Source organism: Rhagoletis pomonella, unplaced genomic scaffold (genome assembly GCF_013731165.1).
Source record: "Rhagoletis pomonella isolate Grant_MI unplaced genomic scaffold, Rhpom_1.0 Rhpom_scaffold_00008, whole genome shotgun sequence".
NCBI classification, from domain to species: Eukaryota; Metazoa; Arthropoda; class Insecta; order Diptera; family Tephritidae; genus Rhagoletis; species Rhagoletis pomonella.
In genome coordinates, this window is record NW_023458562.1 from 37,451,056 (window position 1) to 37,477,747 (window position 26,692).

At 37.7% G+C, this 26,692-nt stretch overlaps 4 protein-coding genes across 8 annotated transcripts in view; 3 read left to right on the plus strand and 1 right to left on the minus strand.

Moving 5' to 3' along the window:
- The window catches only part of LOC118744796 (pro-resilin), a 2,625-nt gene extending 411 nt beyond the window's left edge, over positions 1-2,214 (plus strand). The window contains exons 1-3 of the mRNA XM_036478139.1: positions 1-501; positions 950-1,084; positions 1,435-2,214. The exon at positions 1-501 is cut by the window's left edge and continues 411 nt beyond it. Coding sequence (XP_036334032.1) covers positions 1-501; positions 950-1,084; positions 1,435-2,043 — 1,245 coding nt within the window. The 3' untranslated portion in view covers positions 2,044-2,214. The remainder of the gene's footprint in view (positions 502-949; positions 1,085-1,434) is intronic.
- LOC118744797 (proton-coupled amino acid transporter-like protein CG1139) overlaps positions 1-26,692 on the plus strand; it is a gene marked incomplete in the record, with an annotated part of 239,955 nt that overhangs the window by 145,774 nt on the left and 67,489 nt on the right. Inside the window, 1 exon segment of the mRNA XM_036478140.1 lies at positions 13,099-13,164. Within this exon segment, the coding sequence (XP_036334033.1) occupies positions 13,141-13,164 (24 nt within the window).
- LOC118744794 (zinc transporter 9-like) lies at positions 2,415-23,180 on the minus strand. 5 transcript variants are annotated; one of them, XM_036478134.1, is made up of 13 exons: positions 22,811-23,180; positions 22,489-22,720; positions 22,317-22,430; positions 21,693-22,253; positions 21,363-21,630; positions 21,174-21,300; positions 20,696-21,102; positions 20,406-20,616; positions 20,226-20,343; positions 20,073-20,147; positions 19,806-19,919; positions 19,695-19,735; positions 8,632-8,746 (listed from the first exon to the last, which is right to left on the minus strand). In XM_036478134.1, exons 2-13 carry the CDS (start codon positions 22,597-22,599, stop codon positions 8,731-8,733), a joined length of 2,163 nt encoding a protein of 720 aa, XP_036334027.1. In that variant the 5' UTR covers positions 22,600-22,720; positions 22,811-23,180; the 3' UTR covers positions 8,632-8,730. The 5 variants fall into 5 exon arrangements, with proteins under 5 accessions (XP_036334031.1, XP_036334030.1, XP_036334027.1 ...); XM_036478135.1 differs by having other exon boundaries at positions 22,489-22,731; XM_036478136.1 differs by lacking the exon at positions 8,632-8,746 and adding an exon at positions 17,933-19,279.
- LOC118744800 (methylglutaconyl-CoA hydratase, mitochondrial) lies at positions 25,358-26,362 on the plus strand. Its single transcript, XM_036478144.1, has one exon. The coding sequence runs from the start codon at positions 25,361-25,363 to the stop codon at positions 26,237-26,239; it is 879 nt and encodes a 292-aa protein (XP_036334037.1). The 5' UTR covers positions 25,358-25,360; the 3' UTR covers positions 26,240-26,362.

The following is a 26,692-nucleotide window of genomic DNA, read 5'->3' on the forward strand; positions in this document are numbered from 1 at the left end:
TACGGCGCGCCCGGTTTAGGTGGAAATGGCAACGGAAACGGTAACGGCGGTGGACGTCCCTCATCCACTTACGGCGCGCCCAGTTCCGGGGGCAATGGTAACGGTAACGACAATGGCGGTGGACGGCCTTCTTCTACTTACGGCGCACCTGGTTTGGGAGGTAACGGCAATGGCAACGGTAACGGCGGTGGACGTCCATCGAGTGCATATGGCGCACCAGGCTTAAACGGTAATGGAATTGGTGGTGGCCAGAGGCCATCCGACAGTTATGGTCCGCCAGCTTCAGGTAACGGTAATGGTTACACGAATGGTAATGGCAATGGAAACGGTAATGGAGGTGGACGTCCGGGACAGGAATACCTACCACCAGGCCTGGGTGGTCGCAATGGTAACGGCAATGGCAATGGAAACGGGAATGGCGGCGGACGCAGTAGCAATGGTGGTGACGATAATGGTTACGACTACTCGCAGGGTGGTGGAGGAGATAGCGGAGAAAGTGGCGTAAGTGGAAAAAGTTTTTATATATAAGCTTCAAGCTAGGTATATTGGCTACACGAGGGTTTTTAAAATATGCAAATTATTTGAGATACTTTTTTGCTGAACGAATTTCGCTGAGAGTCTTTCTGAGCTACACAATGGTTTTTGGCACACGTAAGACAGTAAAAAATGCTTAAGGTTAAAATCGAAACATGCTAATGTTTTCACAGTTGAAAACTCGCTCGCACACATTGAACACTGCCATTTAACGCACTCAGCCCACTTTGGAGCGCTCATTGCTGAGTGTCTCCTAACGCTTACACAAATTCTTACTTGTCTCCTTCCAATTCAATGCTTCAATTGGGACATTCGTAACACTATTCGCTACTCGCTTACTCTTCACACGAAACTTGCTTTATTTATTGTCCGTCAGTACGTTTCTGCATTTCCGATTTCCCTTATTATTCTCTAGGAACCGGCACAATACGAATTTAGTTACGAAGTTGAAGATATCCCGAGTGGTCTGTCCTTTGGACATTCGGAAATGCGTGATGGCGACTATACAACTGGGCAGTACAATGTGTTGTTGCCTGACGGAAGGAAGCAAGTAAGGACAAATTTAATAACGTGTTTTTTAAGTGCTGTAAAAGTATTTCTTTAATTACTAAAGATACTTTGATTTAAATGTCAGAACTCCAATTTCCTTTTGATTATCGGCGAGTTGCAAAATTAGTTATGTCAAGGGCTCCTAACAGTATGCAACATTCCAATAAGTGAATTTGTGGAGCAGCAAATTTTCAAGCATACTTTTAGGCAGCGATTTTTGTTGTTTGCTTATTATTAAGCTAAAATTTAGCGACGAAAGTATCTCTTAACATCATATATGTTTTTATTATCTCTCTTCTTTTCTCATCCTCTTAACATTCTCCTTTGCCACACACGCATGCTCCCACATAGATCGTCGACTATGAAGCCGATCAGGGAGGCTATCGACCACAAATTCGTTATGAAGGTGAAGCTAACGGTGGCGCTGGTGGTCTAGGTGGCGGCAGTAACGGCTATGACTATGAACAAAATGGCAATGGACTTGGTGGTGGTAATGGTGGCTATTCGAATGGCCAAGATCTTGGCGGCAATGGCTACTCGAGCGGACGTCCTAATGGCAATGGAAATGGCAACGGTCGTAATGGTAAAGGACGCAATGGCAATGGCAATGGTGGTGGGCAAGGACTCGGCCGCAATGGTTACTCCGATGGCCGTCCAAGTGGACAAGATTTAGGTAACAACGGTTATGCAAGCGGGCGACCGGGTGCCAATGGTAATGGCAATGGTTACTCAAATGGTAACGGCAATGGCAATGGTTACTCAAATGGCAATGGCAATGGTTACTCAAATGGCAATGGAAATGGCGGAGGCCAGTACAATGGCAACGGCAATGGCTATTCAGATGGCAGACCTGGTGGTCAAGACAATCTCGATGGACAAGGTTACTCTAGTGGACGACCGAATGGCTTTGGACCTGGTGGTCAAAATGGCGAAAATGATGGCAATGGTTACCGATATTAGGCGCTGTTTACGTATGTAAAGTGCAACGCGAATAACTGACCAGAGACTATCGATAGCGGACAACGAGCCCACGATAATACGGCGGGCGTGGAAAAATAAAGCGCTCCTCATCATATTTACCTGCATACATACATAAATACATAAAAAGGCATTACTCATAATCGTATTCAATCATCATAACACTAGACTATTAATAACATAATAATATTTTGCATATCTTCTAGTTAGCAATTAGTGCGTGTATAACGGCATTTTTGTATACAAAATGCATGTGGCGTATAAATAAGAAAAGTATGTAGTTAACTCAAAGATTTAGGAAACGCTATGGCAATCCTAAAATCACACCAAAACCCATTTAATATTCTCATTTTCATTATCTCGTATATATTTTTTTTATCCATCTTATTCACATTCCTCATCTCCACGTAAAAGTAGTCACATTCCTTTGACTGTGTTCAATTAACTTAAATGTATTGTTGATATCACAAACTTCTATATCTTATATAACTCATTTAATTGTGAGTCTATGCTAAGTTGTGCTCCTTACCTTCTAAATATTCGTTTCTTATTTTGTTTTATACTATGTATTACTTATAACTTAGGTTATGTTAAATCAATGAAATGGACAAGCAAATGTTACAATAAAACACAAAAATATTGAAGTTTTTTATACAAAAAGGTATTATCATTTAGTAGCCGACAACTCATAAAATTTGGCCCGCAATCTCACTATCGACCACATCGCCAAAGTTTGTCCATACGTAATTATGTAGGCGCGGATCACCACGGGGATCGTCTGGTTTATTGGCGGCGGGCACAGCAGTCTCATTGAAGTGTTCAAGTTCATCTAAAAGGATTTTCAGTATGTGTGGATATCTGGAAGTAGAAGAAAAAAATGTGTAAAAGTCCATGCTTGAAAGAAGATGGCTTGACAGGGTTAACTACGAATCTAACCTCACCTAAACCAAACTTACTTAACCTAACCTAGCCTAGCCTATTCGTTCTCGCGTCTGTGAAGCTCCACTTTCGAAACGACGCGAATATTAGATCGAATACCTGAGTATTCTTACTTTGGTGCTTAGGAACCTATGCGTTCTGTTTCTAAGAACTCAGCAAGTCAATACTTTTAACTGAGTTATTGAAGTCTATTCTTGAGTGGCTGAGTGCGATACGTTGGTAACGAAAGGGCAGCGTGACTAACTCAAATAGCCTGCAGAGGCTATTAATTTTTTTTAACTCTGAAAATGTTCGTTAGCCTAAATTCAGATAAAATAAAGTATGCAACAACATAAAGATTCAGACATATTCAGACTAGCCATATTGTTTTCATCCAGCACTTGGTATCCCCAATAAAAGAGAGACTCGAAGTTCCCTTGGCTACTTGTGGACTTCTCTTGGAAAGATGGCCCTCTAGGCGGGGGGAAGGCCAGGGCATTTGCCACTGCGAGGTGGCCGAGGCCGAGGGTGGACCAGGGCGGCCTAGGGATATCCCTAGACTCGAAAAGTCGTATCTCTCGATTCTGGTAGGTGTACTAAGACATCACTGTCCTATCGGGGTTCATGCGGTGAGATTACATATTTTCATATTTCAACGGAAAACGTCCTGATGACACTTAGCTTACGGTGTGAGTTTTCTGAGGCTAAAGACGTGCATAAGCCTCTCTGTGTCCTCAAATAACAATTATCTCAAGGCTGACTAAATGTCATAAAAATGCAATTAGAAACAACTCGTATCAAGTAGCGTCAGTAGGATATTATATGTAAGGCAAAGCTTACATTTTCCTAAATCTTAGAAGGTCTGGTTAGTTATTTGCTTTCCATAAGCGGTTACGACTGCTGACAAACACCTGACTGTGATCGACACATATGACAAATCCATTGTGTTCCTGCCTTCAAGAGGTTGAGGCGCCTGAAAAATGATTGTGTCTCATTTACTCCTCTGCCGTAGCCTGTGGTTAGTTACGCGGCAGTTCGATCTACTAGCTTAACTGTCCCCATTCTGAGTTATCATGATGAAGGGGTTTTAAATGAAGAGGTCAAAGATCCAACGAAGACTGCCTAGGCTGGCTGCACAACACTGTCGTGTAGCCTTACAAGGCGTATAAAGGTGTCCAGACCTCTGGAAAACTAAGTGTACTAAGAAAATTAAATAAACCCTACCAGCAATACCAAAAAAAAAATATTTATGCACTCTTAACTTAAAAAGAATTCCCTCTAATCTTTATTAGCCATCTATCAGTAGGAAGGAACGATACCACAAATCTTATCGCAGCTGTTTAAAAATCAGAGAGCTAATTTTTTTTCGAAATATGAGGTTTTTCAGAGAGCGTATTCCAGGCCATTGGAATAAAATTTTTAGCTTATTCGAAATTTCTATAGAAACAAATTCTTTTCGACGTCACTTACTTCTCAGCCTGATTGTAATACTCGCACGGATCGTCGCGCACATTATAAAGGCATGGCTTCTTCTCCTGATAATCACAAGCATTCGGCGGCACCTCCAGCACGCACTCCACTGTCGCTGCCTTCCGCATGCGTATCACCTCCGCCACGCTGGGTGTCATATTCAAACTGGCCAAAGCGTGACCAACGGGGCAACGTTGTAGCGTCTTTAAATCATAAGCGTTAGCATCGCGCACGCCCGGCGGACCATACCAACCATTCCACATGGTGGGATAATTTGTGCCAATGACAAGCTTCCAATCGCCCATAGTGAGTGCTGCGCTGCCCCAAATATCGTCGATATTATGGAGAATGGTGCGACGCGGTGATAGTTCATCACGCGACAGCGCATTCCAAATGCTAACGCCGTCCAGAGCAGCCGTAGCGTTACTAAGCGATAAGCGGAAAAGTAAACGAGTGAACAAATCACACAAATAAATGTTCGTAGGTAATTATCATACTCACGGCTGCTGCTGCTTTTGTACAGCGTCGCCAGCTGCCGCTGCTGCGCTCAGCAATGTTGGCAGCCAATCGACAATATGCATACGCTGTTCGGCTACACGCGGCCGGCTCTGTAGACGCGGCGACCATAGCAACGCTGCGCCACGCACGCCACCCTCCCACACAGAATTTTTAACGCCACGCAGCGGCCAATTTGAAGCGTGGTTGAGATTGAAACCTTGCGGTGGACCACCATTGTCTGTGCTAAATACGATGATGGAGTCTTGTAGCATTTTATGCGCTTGCAATTCCTGCACGATACGCCCGACAGACTGATCCAGTTGTGTGAGCATAGCTGTCCGAAAAAATGGGGCAAATATTAGAAAGGAAATAAGAAGAAGGTGTCGCAGTACAAGCAACAAATACAACAAATACTAAAGATCATTTAGTCGACCCACAAATGCGCAAAGTTCGTTGACTCATAACGCGCGATCAACGGTTAGCTTGAAAAATAGTAGATGAGCGCTCTTGCAGCAGACATGCAGGCGACATTGTCACCCTTACTTGGTCTACATTTGCATTATGTAAATTTTTAATTAGATAATTGATTTGAATTCCATAACAAAATTAGCGTTAATTATGCGATGAATTTGCATGTGTAACTATGAGAAAGCCAACATAACATCAAACTGATTTTGTTTAGAAAACAATGCATTTTTGAGTAACGAGATCGCGGCTTCTTTCTCTGTCTTTTACCTGCAAATCTTCGCCTTCCCATATCCTCAATTTTATCTAACTTTGCCACTGCTTCATCTGGCGCCGGTAGTGGATTATATGGATTTGCTGAGTGCACTGCAGCGTGCGCAACGTAGAGGAAGAGCGGTTGTGCGGTTGCATTATGATCGGCTATCACTCTTACCGCCTCATCGGTTACTATGTCGGTGGTATACTTGCCATGGAAGTCATAGCCAATGTCCATGCCTGAAAGTGTGTAGTAGAATAGAATACAAATTAGTATTGTTGGATGGTTAACTCCCACAGAAGCTCTATGCCTGCCTAAAGTCAAATAATCTCTCAATATTTGTCGTCAAGCTCAACTAACGGCGCGAACAGGAAACCTACTGTTTCGACAGGGTCGAACCAGTGCGAGAGGAGTGTTAATTGAGTCCATCAACACTAAATTCAGGCTTCCGGACTGCTGCAGACTTTTCAGGCAAAATAAGCTGACAGTAAAAAAGCAGTGGACCAACTGCTGAAGTATGGGACCCAGTGAGAGGGAGGTGAGCGTGTAAATATTCTGCTAGACAAGCGGCTGTCAGGGCCCTGAAGGCAATGGTAGTACACTTAAAACTGATCAGGAAGTGTCTGGCCTTCCTCTCAATTATGTCGGAGTATTTCCTTATTAGGCTACTTTGGGTTGGGGGCCACAGCGACATTGCGGAAAACTGCATGGTTGGCCCTGAAACGTTATCACCGCATATGGAGGAGGTGGGCCCCCTTTGTACCACAGTGGTGCACTCTTGGACAGATGGGCCTGCTGTCAGCTCAGCGAGCGCTGGGCGAAGACTAACTGCCATACCTAAATAAAAGCGTCACCGTTGTCCGGCTGTCAAAAAATTCTCATGCCCATACAATTTGTATGAAACATACCGAAACAACGCGTCGTCAACGCTGAGCGGTTGGAAAATCCGATTTTGACAGGGCGTTAGGTATTGTAGTTGGCTGCAAAAAACGGCGAAACTGTCATTTTCGTGTTACACACAAACAAACCTATGCTTATTGTTGGTGTTATTTCTGCATTTGACGTAGCGTTGACGCTTTTGTTTAGGTATACCACTTCGGCGCTAACGCTAGGCGTCAGAAACCGCTCCGCCCAACGCTTTTGTTTAGGTATGGCAGTAAGTTATATGTAAACGCAAGACTGACCTTTGGTAGATCGAGGGCTGCTAAACCACAGTTCTCATTGTTTGTTGGGGTTTTGACAGATCAATATATAAATGGCATTCACGTTTCAAGGCAGCACGGTGCTGAGATGGAATCAGCTCAGCTCTTTCTAATGGGCTGTGCAGTAGGGTGGTCTTTGAAATGTCAACTTCTAAATTTTGTATGGGGCACCCCTTTTTTGCATGCAAGACATGCACGAAAATTTCAAAATTTTAAACAGATTTTTGGCCGTCGCTACCAGGGTGTGAAAAAAATTTATTTTTTTTATCAAAACAAATTTACTTGAAATATGATAACTTTGACATATTATTGAAACTTATTCGAAGTCAAATTTTGTTGAATTTTTGTGAATTAAACAAAAATAATCACACCCTGTAACGGATCCAATTTTTCTTTTTAATTTTGAAATTTTTGTGGAAGTCTGTATATTATTGAAATTTGTTCGAAGTCCGAATTTTGTTGAATTTTTCGATAAAAAACATTATAATTTTTCAAACCCTTGTAGCGGATCCTAAATTTTTTATTTACTTTTTTTTATTTGAAATTTTCTTAGATGTATTTATTCTGTATACAGAACAAAATAGAAAATACTGCACAGCCTTCACGAGGCCAAAGCGCTATTTACAGCTCTCAAAAAATAATCGCAAGAAATATTTTTCATTATTTCTGTTGCTTGAAATAGTATTTTGCTTTACCATTACAGAAATTTTATTGAAGAAATAAATATACATACGAACACTTTTTTGTTGCTTTTCTTTGGTTCGCATTTCTTAACTAACCTTGAGGAGCTTTTTAAGAATGGTCACCACTCAAAAACTATGTGGCATCACTACAGACAATCACCTAGGTTTCCATTTGCATCCCTTATCTGGGACAACCACCGAACCAACCCGAACCAAAACTATCTATTCCAATAATTTTAAAGTTTGAGTCTGCTTTGCAATTACCTTTTCGCATATCCAATCCCCACATGCCATGCTCCACAGCCGTGTGATCAAAGTAATCATGATGTCCTGTCCAAAAGCCTACATGCGTCTTAAAGCCGCGCTGTAGTGGCGTATAAACACTTTTGTAATGACCCAAATGCCACTTACCGGCGATATGAGATGAATAACTGAAATTTTAAAACGAAACTTAGAAGAATTCATTAAAATTAAATTTTGTATACATTTAGCGGTATGCTATCTAATCAAAAAAAGGCAGTTATGTATAGCTATTACTTACCCCAATTCGTTCAGGTACTGTGGCAAAATTTTTTCAGTCAATGGCAGACCACGCGGTTCCGCGCCATATAAAACTGTATGTTGCATGCCTGACGAAAGAATGGAAATATAAAGTTTCGTACTTAGTTCGGATGCTTTACTAGCACTAAGAGGAATCACTTGAAATATTTGGGCAAATTTGGAAAAATTGGGTAAAAAAAACTCGTATGCCTAAAAACATCTTTACTTTTAAAGAATTTTTACTGCATCACATTTTTTCTCACCCGTGTGTATTGGATATTTTCCTGTCATTAGCGCCGATCTGGAGGGTGTACATATTGGATTTACATAGTAGTTATTTAATATGAGTCCGGAAAACGCTAAGGCATCAATGTTAGGTGTTGGAATCTGCGCTGAGCCATGGAAGCCGACATCATTAAAGCCCTACAGCGTTAATATGTAATCTATTATGAGTTTCGCCAGTAAATTTTCAAATCAAAATACTATTTAAATTTTTTATGTACATATGTACTTACTAAATCGTCTGCTAAAATGAAAATGATATGTGGACGTTTTTCTTGGTTATTACTCGCATTATTTTGTGCTATCAAGATAAGTAAACAGAGCAGTAGTATAGTGGGGATTGATTTCGTAGGACTCATTTTGTATTGGCGCTGAAAGAAAGAAATTTTGAAAATTGGAAAAATCTTGAAAAATTTGCCATGTAAATACATATTTATTAGGACACCCGTTAACCTTTTCTTTCCATGCTTGACGTTAAATTTTTAGGTAATTGAATTTGGTTTTCTCTACGTACTATATTATCCAAACTTGTATGAAATATTTATCGAGTTTTTTATATTTAAAGGGATCGTAGTCTTCTTGGTGCGGGTAGGTGCATTATCTACAAATTTTAAAGTCCTTGAAAAAAACCTAACTTCGAGGATAAAAATTAACATAGATTTCTAGGTGTACTTCGCTTAAAATGTTAAATTTAGGAAAAATTAACAAAAACTGTTATTACTCAAATAAAATCTAATTATTATTAAGCTTTTTTTTATTATTAGTTCGCGGCATCACTTGTCAGCTTGCTAGTTCTACTCCACGGAACACAAAAATATTGTTTAGTTTTTTTCTTTAAATACTACACTACAAACACATTAAATAACAACAAACAAACACACACACAATATGCAAATTAACTAATTCTTATTAGACAGACCTTGACCTTTATTTTCTATATCTAATTTTGTTTATTTATATTAACGCAACCTTGCACCAATTCTGACAAAATAACAGCTAATCATACACACGACTTTAAAAGCGCACTGAAAGCACAGGGTTGAAACTTTCAAATTGTTATTTGGTAATTTTTTGGTTAATATATGTATGTATGTACTTTTATAAAAGTAACTGATATCAAGAATATATCGCTATAAAAATCTTGAATTTATGCCAAAAAAAAGTCCAATTCCGGCCAGTGTGCAACGTTGGATGAGCGCAGCCGCGATAACCTATCCTAACATAGCCCAACAACCTAAGCTTACCAGTGTTATGATAAAAGAATTATAATATTTAGCTAAACAAAATTTTTTATTGTTGTCCAGTTTGAAATGTCTGTAACTGTACGCATCACATTTTTCTCAAGCAAATCAATTTATTTAGACATTCTCTTCTCCACGTGAATCTATCGGCCTTAAAAAAGCGGATGCGGCTGTCAAAGCTTTGACAATGACTCGGTTTGCAAATTGTTTATTGTTGTAAATGGATATTTCCGTATGAATCGATCTTCGATAAAAAAAAATTGAGTTACATCTAAGTAATCACAATAGGATAATTACATTGGCAAAAAGTACGATATATATAAATATTTACACTGCCAGAAAAAAGTGTTGGCACAGAAAATTTTTCACAATATATAAAACAATTTTTAATTTAATTTTTTCCCGCTAATCTATATACTTTTATGTACATTAGGGAGGAGTAATTTGTTCGGAGCAAAATTTTCGAAGAAAATGTATAGCAACTTCAAATTCCACGATTAATTCTAAACAACAATGGCGAACAATCTATAAACCAAAAATGACATTTGACCCTCCCAATTTTCAAAAGAAAAAGTATATTGAATGAAGAAAACACAAAATAGTGTAAATGCAAATTAGTTTCTTTCAGAAAAAATTTTAATACAAAAATTTTTCTTTTAAAAATTGGGAGGATCAAATCTCATTTCATAGCTTGTTCGCCATTTTTGCTTAGAATCGAAAGTAGAATTCGAATATGCCATGCCCTTTTTCGAAATTACATTATGTTCGTTTGTTCGAGGTGTTTTTGGATTGTTCGGTATAATATCGCTATCATTTAAATCAGGTTGCCACTTGTTTGCGAAATTTCGGTTAAATAAATTAATAAAACAAGTGAAATATTACAATACGGTTTTAAACCAAAGCAGTTTAAGAAGGCTTACAGTCGAAAATAATTTTTAAAAAGGGTGCCACCTGTTTCAAAATTTTAAACTCAATTTAATTGTGAACAAATAAATGAAATATTACTGTATGGGTATCAAATTAAAAATATTTAAGAACTTACTTTTGAAAATATCTGTGGGAGGGTTGCGACCTATTATAAAATTTTATATCAGTTAAATTGTTAAAATAAATTAAATATTGCAATGTGGGTATCAAACTGAAGGGTTTTAAAAAGGCTTACAGTCGAAAATATTTCCGAGGAAGATTTCCACCTGTTGGTTCATACTACAACAAAAAACATAAAAATATATTTTCTAGACTTCGTGCTAAACTCAGGAAAATTCCATATATTTTCATGCGAATTTGATTAAAAATTTTTTTCGGGTATGCTGGCTTATAGTCCATTGAATTTGAGTGTAGCAAGTTTGAACTAGCTAGGACTTACCGTTGATTTTTGGAAATTTTTTTTACGCTTTTTCTTCCACCCTTTATATGGAAAAACTGTGAAATATTTTCAACAAAAAAATCTCAACGAATCTCCCTTGGTATGTAACATTTTGCACAAAGAAATTTTATGTTCACGTTTTTGTTGTAGTTTAACCCTTTTTTAAATTAGCGGAAAAAAATGTTATTAAAAATTGTTGCATGTATTGTGAAAAGTTCTTTGTGTCAATACTTCTTTCCATTGTAAGAATATACGCATATATACATACGTACATCGGTTTTTTTTTTTTTTGAAGATGACCACCAATAAAGGGAGAAAGCAAGCTCAGCAACTGGGAATTGGTCTAACTTATGGTTACGTAGCTGAGCAATCGAACACAGAACCGACTGCTAATATTCGCCACACAAGCACTCGTACACCTGGCACCCAAATAATTGTTGTTTTTTTTTTGCGTGGCCAGTAGACTCTGCATATCAATAAAGTACAATCTGTTTTAACATCATATGTGTGGAAATAAAGCGACTGCGTTCAAAGCCATGCAGTTACAGTGTGTAAGAAAAAAACGGAAAAATAAATTATTAAATGAACAAGATCTTAAAGATTGCATTTATGTATATTCTTCAAGGAAAAAATAATAATATTTGCACCGTTCTTTATTTTGAGCTACATAAATTTTGATTTATTTTGTGTCCCGCTTGTTACAGTTTTACAAAATTTAACAGTGGAAATAATGGATTTTCGTTTGCACGAATTGTGTTGGCACAGTTTTAGTAAAATACGTGACATATAATTTATTTGAATTATTAAGCAAACATCTTTTGCGACACATCAAACTCAGTTAGCGATTCGTAAAAAAAAAATAATCAATGGACGTTAGTTGTAAATATAATCAGAGGATTTTATTAAAAAATCATCGAAGAAACTAAATTTGCTTAAGTACGTATGCAAATACATACACTAGACCGTAGCACCGGTTATTCTAAAGTATATTTAGAAGGCAATTTACGCCAAAAAAATGTATTTGGGCAGCGTAGGGTTCGCCTTTTGAGATAAAATACTGGCAATGACAAAAAATTTTGTAATATCTTTCCTTTCAATGCGCCACAGTCACTTTTACAAAATTACCAAGTGGATTTAGTAGCTGTGTTATCTACTTACACACATACATACATATGAGTTGGTCGCATATTTGACTATCTAGGTAATTCTTTGTGTAAATATATACTTTTTGAATGTTTTTTTTACACTGAAGTACATTCACCTTTATTCTGATGTTTTTTCGTGTGAACATTAGTATGAGTCGCGAAAAAAAGTTTGTAAAAAAATTTATGTATGAAGAAAACTCGATTTGTATGTTTTCAGGGCGTGTCAATAAAGAAAGTTCGTATGACCCCAAAAATATTTTCGAATAAAGCTTGCACACTGTGCGAAAGGGGAGCTATTGGTAATTTTTTGCCGTAGTTACAAACTTTTTTGTTTCGAATGAAGCCGACCCGGACTAATATACATATGTATGTACATACATAAAGGTGTTTGTGTAAGTCACACAATACCTCCAAACAAGGAACAACAACGGGTTGGCATTCATTTCTTCATTTATTGTTATGATCGTTTTCTACTACCAAAGGAAAGTAAAGCCAAATATTTACTTATAAACAAATATTTATAGTCCCTTACATGCCGGTAGTGCAAATAAAAATTTGTACATTGGCTATAAATTCGAAGGCGCTATTGATGGCAGAAATGTTTGTTTCTGAACAATATGTGAAAAAAGTAGAACATTCCAAGTGCGTTTGGGGTTTTTAATGGGATTTTAACTTCACATAGACAGCTTAATTTTTCCGCCACTGTAACCAATAAAATAATTTCAATTTATCGGAATAAAAGCATGCACACAAAGGCCCTAACCAGCAATTTTATTATTTTACAGTAGAAATAAAAAACATTATAAAAAGAGTATCACACACAGGTAGGATACATCATTCCAAAATCTGTGAAAAACGCAATTTCGAAAAAAGTGTTGATTAGGGCCTTTTTGAATTAAAATTACGATACATATATACATATGTATATTAAATTTACGATTTTTTTTAACTAAGAATATTCTTGTTTCCAGGCACATAGTGAAAAATGTATGGGAAATTTGGTTTAGCAAAAAATGCGAAATGGAGTAAGCCCGCAGGTAAGTGAAGAATTCGACTTTTAGTTAATGAACATAAAAACAAAGTTCTACAATTATCGACGCGAGCAAAGAAGTTGCTTGAATTAAAAACTGCACATCAATTTTTGGTTTTTTTTTGGACATGAATTTTTGGTAATACAAAACTAGGCAAACGCGTTCGGCAATTTGAAAGGTAGACGTAAACGCTACAAAAATTGTATGCCCAGTCCTTTAAAGAAAAAATAGTTATGTCCAGTTTTAAGTTGGCCATAAATTGATGTCCAATTTTCGAATGACCAAAAGTTTTAGTAATTTAAAAATTGAGAAATTATTTCAAAACTTAACATATATTTTCGGTAATTGAGTACAGGTAAAATTTTTGATATTTTGAAAATGTCTGATTCAAAAACAACCTATCTCATTAAACGGTTGAGAAATTACCTATTTCAGAATTTGGCAGAAGAGCGACCTATTTTAGAATTTGATTCAATAACGCTCTATCTCAGCAAATGGTTCAAAAAAGAAGTTTCTGAGCTGCCAAAATTGGTTTTATATTGAGATAGGTCATTTTCGAGAGAGTGTTTTGAACCAAATTCTGGGAACTGACATCTACTACTGGCTGTGCTTTTAAATTACAACAAAAAATTTCTAGTTTTAAATTATCAAAATAAGCAAAATTTTGTATTTGCAAAAATATATATCCAGTTTTTAACTGACAAATAATGTCCAGTTTTATAATTAACAAAAAATTTGTGACCACAAACATTATATTCCGTTTTTAAATTACTAAAAAACCAGTCCAATTTTCAAATTGCATAATATTCATGCCCAGTTTCTAAACACCAATAGCCCATACATATTCATGTTTTCAATAACCAAAAATTTATGTCACGTTTCAACAAAGTTTGTTGTCTAGCGTTTTAATTAATAAACTCTAGTTTACACAAAAATTATATCCAGTTATTAAATGAATGAAATTTTATTGGAAATTTTTAAATTACGTAATGTTCTTGTGCAGTTTTAAACACCAATAATTCATGTTCAGGTTTTCAATAACCAAAAATCGATATAAAGTTTTTTATGTACCACAATTTTATGTCCAGGTTTTTAATTCGCCAAATATTATATGCAATTTTTAACTTACAAAAAATTATGTACATTTTTTAACTAACTACCAAAAATGTATGGTCAGCTATTAAATTATCAAAAGTTTGTGTTCAGTTTGTGACTACCACAACTGTACTACCTACCAAAAATTTATTTCCAAAACCTTATGCGTAGTTTTTATATCACTAAAAATTGGTGTCCAGTTTTTAGTTGCCAGAAATTTGTACAATTCTTGATTACCAATAATTTATGTCCTGTTTTTCAATTATGTACCAAAATTGTATGTCCAGTTTTTAAAACCAAAAGGGTATTTCCAGATTTTAACCACCACCAAAAAAATCATGGACTGAAATTAACAATTAATAAATTCCGAGAATTTTTTATTTATAGATCATCAACATTTTTAATAACGACATTTTTTAATATATGTTTTTTATCAAGAATACCTAATGGTTAAACTTTTATTTATATTTTTTCGATAAAAGAATAATCGTTATTTTTGGATATTTATTTTTTCGATCATTTTTAACCCTTTATGGGCTGTAAGCCTACAATTAGAAATACATATGCCTGAGGAATTTGGAAACTCTTCATTCTTTTTAAAGGATAAAACATAGGATTTTTCCTAGAAAATTATAAGAAAGATATGATTTTCTTACAATTCAATTTGAAACCAATTATTCCCCCAATTTTTTTCTGAAAATTGCTCAATATTCAAAAAATATTTTCCAACAATGTATGTATTTATATATATATTTTTTTATATTAGCTCTAGAAATATTTATTTCTGAAATTGTATCACAAAAATTTAAATAGATTCACACAATTTCCTTATGCGTAGTGAAACTCTTTGGAAAGCATGTTTCCCTTGGCCCATAAAAGGTTAACCGCTATAAGAAAGGCTGCATTTTAGCGACCGCTTTAAATCTTAAACAAATTGAATCTGATAAAGGCTATGAGATGTTGGAAAAAATAATTATAATTTTTATTTCGAAAAAATAAAAATCAAAAAATAACGATTAGATTAGATATGAACAATTTGAGCCCAATTTCAACCTTTAAATTATGCTCTTTATTATAAAGATCATAACCGTTACGCCCCCTGAAAAAATTCATTAAAAACTGTCTGTCACTTTAAATTTAAATTTCTTGGGCGTTGATGGGTTAAATTGACGATTAATGTATCTTAATTTAATTATTTCACTCATTGTCGATTCAAGTAATAACAATAATTTATTTTTTATGCATTCAATGCACTGCTTTTTGAATAATTAGTAACACAGCTTGGACACACGAACACACTGTGAATTGCTGTATATTGAATAGCTTTACTTTGCGCTTTAACTTATTGATTCAAGCAATTTTTTAATGTCTAAAAACTTATATTTATTTTAATATCAATTGATTTTAATTTTTTATTTTGTCTTATTTAATCTAATTTTATTTATTTTTATTTTATTTCATTTCGTTTTGTTTTATTTTATTTAATTTCACTTTTATTGTTACTATTATTATTATTATTTTTTTTTGATTTCACTGAAATTTCTTCATGATTCATTTCATACTTTCTAATAAGTAAACATTCACAAGCGAAAATTTCACCTACGCTCTATAAGGTCTCTTACTTTTTTGTGCTTTTGATAGTCACTCCACCTTTTAAGTACAATTAGCATATAATTAATTTCATTCGCCTTTTAAATTTATTATTTATAGCTTTTCTCAGCCACTTTTTACGGCTGTCGGCTGTTGGCGCGCACTGCTAAATTCAAACTGAATCGAACCAGCGCCAGGGCAACATAACACTGCTGTATGCATACATGCATACATACACATACATATGTACATTTATTTTTTTGTAATACTCAATGTTAGTAGAGCAACGTTTGCATAACTGAGAGTTAAAGGCCGAGATTCTCGCCAAAATTTTGTCCTTTTCTTCAATTATTTTTGGGGGCGAAAAGGCTCTCAATATCCTGCCAAAATATGGTCGTTGCTAGTGAGTTTTTTTTATTTTATTTTTTTTTTTTATTTTTTTTTTTATTCGGTTAGCAATCGAACACACAACCCTCAAGAAATTACCGGATATGCCACCTACAAATGCACTTATCAACGGCTGGCGCGTACAGAACTTTTTTTTTCTACGTATAAAATGTATTCAAAGTCAATAGACAAATCGTTTCGCACTTTCATGTGTTTAATTATAGCCGAACAATTTGCCGTGGTAAATTTGAGATAATAACCCAATTTTTATATTTTCCACCTAAAATTAAATCAAAACACCGCTTTTTTTCATTAAAAAAAATGATTCTTCTAACTGTAATGCCAGTACCGTTGCGCTTTACGCCCAAAATAATTTATCTCAAACCAAATACGCACACGAAAATTGAACTAAACTGCTGCGAAAGTCATCAAACACAAGCTCTTTATGCGTTTAATAAGTTAACAGGTGGCTGTTAAGCATTTAACATTCATAATGTTAAGTTAACATACCACTGTTGAAATTCATGTCAAGCGTCGCAACTGCTAATTTATGTTACTGTTTATGCCTTTCGAAGCTTGCCTTTTCGATTTGTTTGCTAAAAAACCATATTAAACAAAAGTTAAAGAAATATTACACAAAGTTGTAACATCAAATACCGGCACCAGTTGCTCTCTAACAGTTATTACAGACAATTTGTATTAAAATTTTGCCGACCGCGTTCAACGGCTTAGGAAATGAGGAAAATCAAATGCAAATTGGGAGATTAGTTGATTATGAATTTTTAACACGCAGACGCTGTGGGCGTGAATATGCAAATGGGCAAATTGAAAAGCAAAAGTAAATAGAAAATGTCAGCAACAGTAAAGGAGTCGTTGTCAGCTGGCAGCATATAAAGTACATACACACACTTGTGGTCAGCTGATTAAGTCAAGTGACATTTTGACTAGTTTTGGCTATTTTTCCTTTGTTTATTTAATGTTTATATATTTTTTATAATAGTTTAGCACTTTACCCTAACCAGCGCCTCATAAATCCACATTTCAAACCTCGTGTAAAAATGATGAAAATTCAAAAAACCTAAACATTTGCATCAACAAACTTTAAACTTTTTAAATAGAATTTTCAGAAAAATTTTGGGTATGCAGTTTTGCAGTTCAATAAATTTTAGTATGTTAAAGTGCAAATTTCAAAATGCTAGAAAATCGCGTTGATTTTAAATAATTTTTATTTTGCTGATGCTGCTAGGCATTTTCTCCCATACAAACGAAATTGTCGAGCATATTTTAAAAAAATTATTAAAAATCGACGCGTTTCTCTGGCGTCTTAAAATTTGCACCTTGACCTACTAAAATTTAATGAGTTACAAAACTGCATATGCAAAATTTTTATAAAAATTCTAAATAAAAACTTTCGGGTGCAAATGTTAAAGTTTGTTGAGTTTTCACAATTTTTTTACAATGTTTGAAATGTGGATTTATGTATGTGGCGATGTTTATAAAAAAAACATATAAACATTATATAAACAAAAGAAAAATAGCCAAAACTAGTCAAGATGTCACTTGACTTAATTAGCTATCCACAAGGGCATATGCTAGGTACATCCCAATAAACATAAACATACATATTCCACATATTGGATACATATTCCAATTTTCAGTTTCGAAAAAAATCTGAGCTCTCCACTTGAGAAAAGCTTGCATATCAATTTGAAATCAATCTTTATTCAATGTTTGATCAAACCTTGAGAATCAATAATGTCTTAAAGTTTGGAAAAAATACCCCAATGAACCTTCGTCAGGTATCATCGACAATTTCCTGCTAGGCATATTTTTAGCACTTTGGTGTGTGGTGGGGGAGTTGTCGATTTAAGTAACTACACAATCCTGAGCTGGCAATAACCATGTATTGTCTCGTGAGACGTTTGCTTCCTCCGAGCCGATGTTAGCCGGTTCAATCTTAGCCCTGCCTAGAATCGGCTAATCCTTCAATCGTTGTCATCAAGCCCAACATACGTTGGGCCCAGGAAACGTTTCGTCGGGGTCGGACCAGAAGGAGATGAGTGTGTGTTAAGTTGGGTTGAGGGAGCGTTTGAAGAGGGGGTTCGTGTCTTGGGGAGAGCCTTCACATGCCGGACATATATTTGGTACTTCGAGTCTAGTCTGGATAAGTAACAGTTTAAAGCTGCTACAATATGCAGACCGATATTGTAACTATAGTGGGGGAACGCTTTGGCAGATCCACCGGACTGGTCTCTCACAGGTGGCCAGTTTGGGCCACGTGTTCTCATCATTCCCGTCCTTTTATATAGCGCAGGAACATGGACGATGTCGAACTCAGATGAGAGGGCTTAGGGGACCTTCGTGTGAACTATTCTAAGTAAGGGTCTGTATACGTTTTTCGAAGAATTTAATGAGTATCAAACTGTTAACGTCCTAGAGTTCCTCCAGTCCTCTGTAGTTTACTACCACCGGATTCAAGGTTACAGCAATTCGGAAGTTTCCAGAGGAATCGGATCAGGGCTAGCGGGTTCTTAGTTGAGTAGTTTTAAGCGACCAGTGACAAGCTGAACATGTGTTGGATAATGTCGGTGTTGATTCTGGATAAGTAGATTAACCTGCTACGTCCAGAATGACGGGGGTCTCACAAGGCAACTGGAGCTTTTCTTCTGCTACAGGTGGGGATTGGGTTCAAATTATGGCATTACCGAGACGAGAACTCAAGAGGATAGTGTGTCTTGACTTGTCGTATTGATGAATGTCTCTTATACGGTGTTCGTATGTGGCAATTTTACAGGCAACTTTTAGTTGAAAGCAGCAATCGCCTGGTGTGAACGGCCTTTCAACTAATTGCTTCCAATGACGTTGGGATGCAGCCAGCTTTTGATTCAACTAACCGTATTAAGGAATGTCTATACTCTGTCGGCCCAAAAGTTTTCTAGTTTAGATTTCGTTTGAGTGCAGTTCATCTCAGAATTTGCTTGAAAAGGTGCAGTAAAGGTGTAACTTAAAACCAGAATTGCTTTCGTTTCTCATTGTGCTGATCTAAAAACTAAAGCAACAAAAAATCTCACTGAACTAACATAAATTATATTTTATTGAGTTCTGATTAATAAATATATTTTATATAATCATTTATGTAGCATATAATTTTAACAATTTTTCATTTCTCTTTTTAAAAATAAATTAAGTCATTTGCTTTTAATTATGCATACAATGTAAAAAAAAAAGTTAGTTCAAGCATACACAGTTTAAATTATTGTGGTTTCACAGCATGAAACTTGGGTTTCTCATTTATTTAATGCAACCCAGCGTTCAAATTGCTCGTCCATATAATTTTATTTAGCACTATTTGCTTATATACAACAAACAATGTGGGTATACAACTGTACGTTAAAACCCAATCGATCAGTGAGAGCCAACGAGTATCTAAATTGGTAAAATACACGTCTAAATATTCAGCTTACAAAATTTCTAGATCACAATGTCGTATTTCGGGGAATTTCTTCTGAAAGGTGCAGAAAAATGTGGAATTAGAAATACTTTTATTTTTTTTTTTTATACAACAAAAAGCATACCCTTAGCTTCATTTCTATTCGATCGATTTCGCCACCCATGAGGTCAACAATATTTTCGCCGTGTTTGAGTAAGAATGCCTCCAATTCTTCAACTTTCTGGAATGATTGAACTGTCTGAAATGGGAACAAATTATTAAAAGAACTACATATTTATCAAAAAAAAAAATTGTTTCAATAGTGTTTTCAAACATATTCAGTCAATTTTGTAACTTCAAGACGACTGTTTTATTTCTCGTTTTTTACCCTTGACAATTTCCCGACAATTACCTGTAAGAGATCGTTTAGATCTTGTTTGTCCAAATATGAGCGCGTCAACTCGCGGCCATCGAAATCCATTTCGGCCTTAAAGATGGAAAAAAATACAAAACATTCGTACAATGCTTGATCTAAACGCCTATTTTAGGTTCCTTTGTCATATACCTTGTAGCGTACTAGTGAATTTCCCATATCAATACCTTTAACATCATGTATGGCGCGAATCATCACATCACTTTCCAGCTCAGCATTGATTTTGTTCAATAAATCTTCCGATATTGATCTAAAAGGACATGAACTCCATAGTAAATGCTCAGAAATATATATCCAAACAGCCACACTTACTTGCCCACAAGCGCCGCTGCATTTGTGTAGATAATAAAGGAGGCCACGGCACCCAAAATGCCGCCAACCAGCAATGAACCGACAGCATCAAACACCGGCAAGCCAGTAAATGAAGTGAGCCCCATGCAGGTTGCCGCCACAGCTACGCTCGTTACCGCAGCAGCATCCTCAGTGAGCACAACGTTAACACAGGGATCCTTACCGCTCAGTACTGAAAGTTTATCGTAAAAATATTAATTTATTTTTATTTAAAAAATAACGCAAACAAAGGCAAGGCTGTCGTCACCCACCATACTCCTTAAACGATACGCCATTACACTTGGCCGCGCGCTGCAATTCATTCAAAGCCACTATGAGCGTAGCGCCCTCAGACACCAGCGAACCGCCGAGTATAAAGAAGGCCCAGAAGAAATCTTCTACTGGTACCGGATGCAAGAGTCCTGTGATGCCGTGATACACTGACAGGCCAGCGCCCACACAAAATATGCCAACACCCGAAATGAGCGAAGAAACGTATTTCATATTACTATAGCCATAAGGATGATCCGAGTCTGCCATTTGTGTGGACTTGTGTATGCCATAGGCTAAGATAAGTTGATTTATTGTATCGGCCAGTGAGTGTATGCTTTCAGCAAACATACTATGTGAGCCGGTATACGCCCAACCGCAGGCCTTAAACAGAAAATTCAAGCTATTGCTGTGATACGAAAGAGCAAACGTATTAAAATATAGCACTGACTGACGTTTTTGTTTAGACATACTACTTACATGCCAATTGCTATGAGCACAACTTTGCCCGATTTCCCTGTCAAGCCAGGCTCCGCATCGACCACAACCGTGCGTGCGCCGATTTCACGTCGGTAGTCGCGCAAACGCCGCTTAACTGTGAAGAGATCTGCAAAATATAAATGCCTTAACAAGCCAGTGCGATAGAATGCTTTTTAAATCGCGTTATACTTTGTTGATGCTTCTTTCGTTCTATCTCACGCTTAAGTTGTTCCTTCAACAAATTCTCGCGTGAACCCCAGACACCTATAGCCTTCGCTTCCACATCTTTGCGCCAAAACACGGTTATGGGTGGCTCTTGTTCGTATGGCGAGCGTCGTTTTATTTTTGATAGACTGTCTAGGTCGGAGGCCTTCAGCAGAAAGTCGCTCATTGCGCGCGTTGGTGTAATAAAATTGCGCTCCAGGGAGGAGCGATTAAAGTCTACTAACACACGTTTCTATGTAATAGAAAAAACAATTTTAGTATGATGCGTACCGTAGTAAGTCATTTCTGGCATACGGGCTTCTGCATGACAGCTTCAGCAGTGTGTGTGCTCGTTGCAGTAATCTGAGCTGTAGGTGATGACTGTGCCTGCGCACTATTTGCTGTCACTTTGACTGCCTCTGGAGGTGTAACGACTTTGGCTATGGCTGCTTTAGCCTTTGCCGTTGCTGCTGCCACCGTAGCTGCGGTTGCGGCTGCATCTATTGTAGGCGACGTTTGCAATTGTGCAGCCGCTGCCTGCGCTGTTTCCTTTAACAACTCATTTACTGATATTTTGGCCGGTGGTATTGGTAAGTCTGTAACAGGAGCCTTCGTTTTCTCAATCACTATATCATTAATTTTGGAATCTTCAAATGTCGTCGTGATTAAGAGAGGGCCTTTGGAGGTTTTGATTTCTAATGTTTTTGTAGTTTCACCCCCTGTTGCAGGCTGTAGCGCAGGAGCTATATTGGCGCTCGAGGCAGTTTTGATTATTTGCTTAGGTTCAGTAGCCGATTTTTTGGTAGTTTTCACTTTTGATGTAGCCTCATTGCCAATACTTGTGGGTGAGCTAGACACAGCCGTTGCAGAAAGTGCCTTTAAGTAGTTATAATACAAATAAATGTAAATAGAACACTATGTGGATCAATGCAATAAAACCTTCACTTCCTTCTTGGAGTATGAGCGACCCCCAATAAAAGAAATTGCACAATTCTTCGACAACCTTTTGTTTGCGAAATATATGACATCATATGCGTTCAAGCGGTTATTAAACTGGAAAATATTTTTTAAATATATTATTTTTTTAACTGACATATTTCCGTATACAAACCCGTTTAATCAGGATGCTATTGATACACTCCATTCCATGCAAGCCTCGACGCCCAAAGAAACGCTGCCTCAAATGCAACAAGCGCAAAAGTTCTGTTGTACGCGGTAGCATAATGCCTTCCGAACAACACCAATGTATTAAGTGTTCTGTCACAGTTCACCAAGCAGCACAGCTGAATGCTTTTTTGCAAGTGTTAGTACACGAAATACGCTCTTTACCTGGCTAGTCAATGCTAAAAATATACTTTAAACAATGAAATAAATGCAAAAAATAGAAGCAAACAAAAGCGAAAGTCTTAGTTTAATAATCAAATTGTATTTACATGCAAAACAATTGAAAGTACTCTGCACTCGTTGGAAAGTCTTTTTGTTATCGAAGTGTTTGTACTGCTATGGTTCTTCCTTCTTTTCTGCTGCCTCCGCCAACCAATACACCAAGGAACACTACGTCATCGGCCAGCAGCCTAAGCAGGCTGCGTCAAATTCGAAGAGTCCACAGTTTTTTTGTTGAAAAGGACTATTTCTATCAATTTTAACCAAGGCTAAGTCTCATTTTCAATCGTAAAGTGCAAACAATTGAATTGTGAAGAATATTAAAATTGCTCCAGAAAACCAATAAATTTATAACAATTTTCCTGAACTTGCCAAATGTCAGAATTTTTGACAACTCCGCTTTTTGTTGTTTTTATACCGCTTTTGTTTTTGTCTAGCCTCCATCCAACAGTTTTACGAACACTAGTCTTGTCAATAGTGGAATTCAATGGAATGCACCCGGAAGTACAGGGTGTGTTCAACACCTTTTTTTTGTTTCCAACCCAAACGGTTCGAGACCAAAAGCACTTAGTTAAGCTGCGTTTACATGAGGCGATTCAACATTGCTCTGGAAAAATCGCACGTGTAAATAGTGATTCAAAAATCCCTTGCCTCAGAGTAGAGAGAAAGGCAAATTTTGCATGCGCTTATCGCCTGTTGTTGTTGTTGTAGCGGCTACAACAACCCCGCCCAGATCGGTTGGTATCTCAGTCGTTGTCGTCAAGTTCCACTAACGGCAACCCTAGGAAGCGTGCAGCTTTTGTGGGATTTGTCCACAGGGACAAGGCCGTTAGGGTTGTCGGGTTTTCCGGGCATGCGAAGAGATGTTTCGAGTCATGTGGGGTCTCTCCGCATGCCGGACACTCATTCGGCACATCCTCATTCAACCTACTCAAGTAGGAGTTCAACCTGCTGCAGTAGCCGGAGCGAAGTTGTGCGAGTGTAGTGCGTGTCTCCCGAGGCAGATGAAGCTCTGTCTCGTCTATGTCCGGGGGTGGTATGCCTAGAACGGCATTCACAGGTCTAGAGTCTACATAACTCAAGACTGAGTCCCTGTGAATGCCGTTCAGGGCCTGTCTGTACGCTGTCGGGTCCAGAGGTTGCTTAATGAACCTCTGGACTTCGTCCGTCAGTTCATATAGATGCCTCCTGATGTGCCTAGGCGAGGGCTCCTCTGCAAGCAGCTGTCTGCTTGGGTGGCCACTTCTGTGGCTCCCGATCAGGAACTGCTTGCAGAGCATTATGTTATGCTCCTTAACTGGGAGCATTTGCGCCTCGCCGTGCAGGTGGTGTTCAGGCGACATCAAGAGGCATCCCGTCGCTGTCCTAAGTGCCGTATTTTGAACCGTCTGTAGCTTCGTCCACTGCGTCCTACTAGGCCCTGGCGACCACACTGGCGCTGCGTAGTTTAAAACCGGCCGGCATATTGCCTTGTATGTTGCCAGCAACGTTTCTTTGTCTTTGCCCCAAGTACTGCCGGCTAGCGACTGGAGGACCTTGTTGGGGAAAGGACACCACCCTGAGGAACCCCTGTTTTATTTTACGCTGCTTACTCGTTTTGTCCCTAAATATTACCGACGAATGTCGACCACTCAGATAATTTGCCGACCACCGTTTGAGTCTCTGTGGGAGAGAGGAGGTCTCTATATCTTCTAGTAGCGTGGAATGGCAGACGGTGTCAAACGCCTTTGACAAGTCCAACGCTACTAGAATCGTTCTCTCACAGGGACGGTTACGGTTGAGGCCACGAGTTATCTGAGTGTTTATGGCGTTAAGTGCTGTTGTTGTACTGTGCACTTTACGGAAACCATGCTGATGCTTCGCTGGGGTCAGGTGGTTTGTGAAGTACGGGAGTAGCAAGGCCTCGAGTGTCTTCGCTACCGGGGAAAGGAGTGTAATCGGACGATACGAATCTACTTTGTTGGCGGGGTTCCCTGTCAAAAAATCTCCTTTTGTAAAGGCAGCCCCTTTTGGCACTCCATAGCACCAGCAATATAAGTATGAACCAAACAATTTTTATACCATTACAACCAGAAAAAAGGGCGGACCACGTCTTCGTTTTTTCTGGGTTAACGGATCGTATGCACTTATGCCAAATCCTAATTTTCATGTTTTGGCGTTTTCGTACGTAAACTTGTAAAGTAGAGGAAAATGAGGGAGCGAAATGACCACTGAAGTTGCAAGTTTTTACTATATTTTAACTGAATAAATTTTTGTTTGTAAGAATTTGTCAGTACGAAAAACAGCTCTCTTAATCACGACGACAATTGAGCAAAATTAGCGAAAGCGAATGCTGGAATCGCGCTGCCGAAAAACGTTGAAAGTCCGTTTCACCTCTCTGCGACATCATCTAATTCCACCTTAATATTTTTCCGATTGGCATTCCGCCAATGCGACCCTGCCCGACCAGCTGTTTTCAGTTTTTTGTTTTGCTACAGGTTTTCTTGAATTTAACCGGCTTTGACAGCAACGTGCCCGATAATTGTTTTGTAATCACGTCCGTGTATATTTTTATATAAAAATACATTTTTATAAAACTGAAATATATACATTTTAAGAACATGCTGCGCAGCTTTACACGTCTCACCTCGCCCAGGCTACTTAACGCGTTGCGCACTTTTGCCACAGCAGACACAGGAAAAGAAGAAATCTTAGTTGAACGTCTCGGAGGGGAACGCAAAGGCATTACGGTGATCAGCCTCAACCGACCACAAGCAAAAAACTCCTTTAGCCGTAGTTTGGTTAAAGCTTTCGAAAATGTTTTGGATGAATTGGAGCATGATAACGGCTCTCGCTGTGTGATTTTACGTAGCGCGTCACCCGGCATTTTCTGCGCTGGCGCTGATCTCAAAGAACGCAAAACAATGACACAAGAGGAGGCTACGGAATTCGTCACAAATTTACGTGAATTGTTGATGTCACTGGAACAGTTGCCAATGCCCTCGATAGCTGCGCTCGATGGTGCGGCAATTGGTGGTGGACTTGAAATGGCTTTGGCTTGTGATATGCGTACCGCATCCGAAGATACCAAAATGGGTTTGGTAGAAACACGCCTAGCTATTATACCCGGTGCGGGTGGCACCCAACGTCTGCCGCGTATACTTTCACCGGCACTGGCCAAGGAGCTCATCTTTACATCACGTGTGCTAAACGGCAAGGAGGCTAAAGAGTTGGGTATAGTTAATCATGTTGTACCACAAAATGAAACTAAGGATGCAGCATACCTGAAAGCTTTAGAAATCGCTGAGGAAATATTACCAAATGGACCAGTTGGTGTACGCATGGCTAAATTGGCTATAGACAAGGGCATGCAAGTTGACCTGAACACAGGTTACTCCATTGAGGAGATATGCTATTCGCAGGTTCTGCCAACCAAAGATCGTTTGGAAGGTTTGCAGGCATTCGCCGAGAAACGCAAGCCAGTGTATAAGGGAGAATAGGGAAGCTTACACTGAGTGTTGGAATGCGATGGGTTACTTAGTTATACTTAAGAATTATTGGGGGAAGCGAGCGAGTTTTAATTTTTTGGAAGGCAATAAAAATGGTAGTTTATAAAGGCTAAATGAATTTGTTTTAAATAATTAATTTTATTTTTGATTTGGTTTACTCTAACTTGACTGTAACAAATATGTTTTGGTCGAAATATAAAACTCTTATGTATGACTTATCTAAATGAGTGTTCTTATATATGAAAATCATTCACTTGCTTCAAAGTGCATTTATATTTCATTGTTTATTTTTGGTGTCAACCGACATGTTAAATAAGAGGATTTCAATAAACTGATTTATTAAAATAAATGATAATTTGAACTACTGGATATGAATGAGAAACTAAATAAAATTATGCATAGTTAAAACATACACAGAATTTTTAGAAAAATTTAGAAAATTTA

Coding starts and splice junctions, on each gene's coding strand:
- LOC118744794 (XM_036478134.1), bottom strand. CDS start 22,599: ATGCTACCGCGTACAACAGAACTTTTGCGCTTGTTGCATTTGAGGCAG. Junction 22,431..22,488: donor ATAGCATCCTGATTAAACGG/GTTTGTATACGG, acceptor AATATTTTCCAG/TTTAATAACCGCTTGAACGC. Junction 20,344..20,405: donor GCAGCGGCGCTTGTGGGCAA/GTAAGTGTGGCT, acceptor ATGTCCTTTTAG/ATCAATATCGGAAGATTTAT.
- LOC118744800 (XM_036478144.1), top strand. CDS start 25,361: ATGCTGCGCAGCTTTACACGTCTCACCTCGCCCAGGCTACTTAACGCG.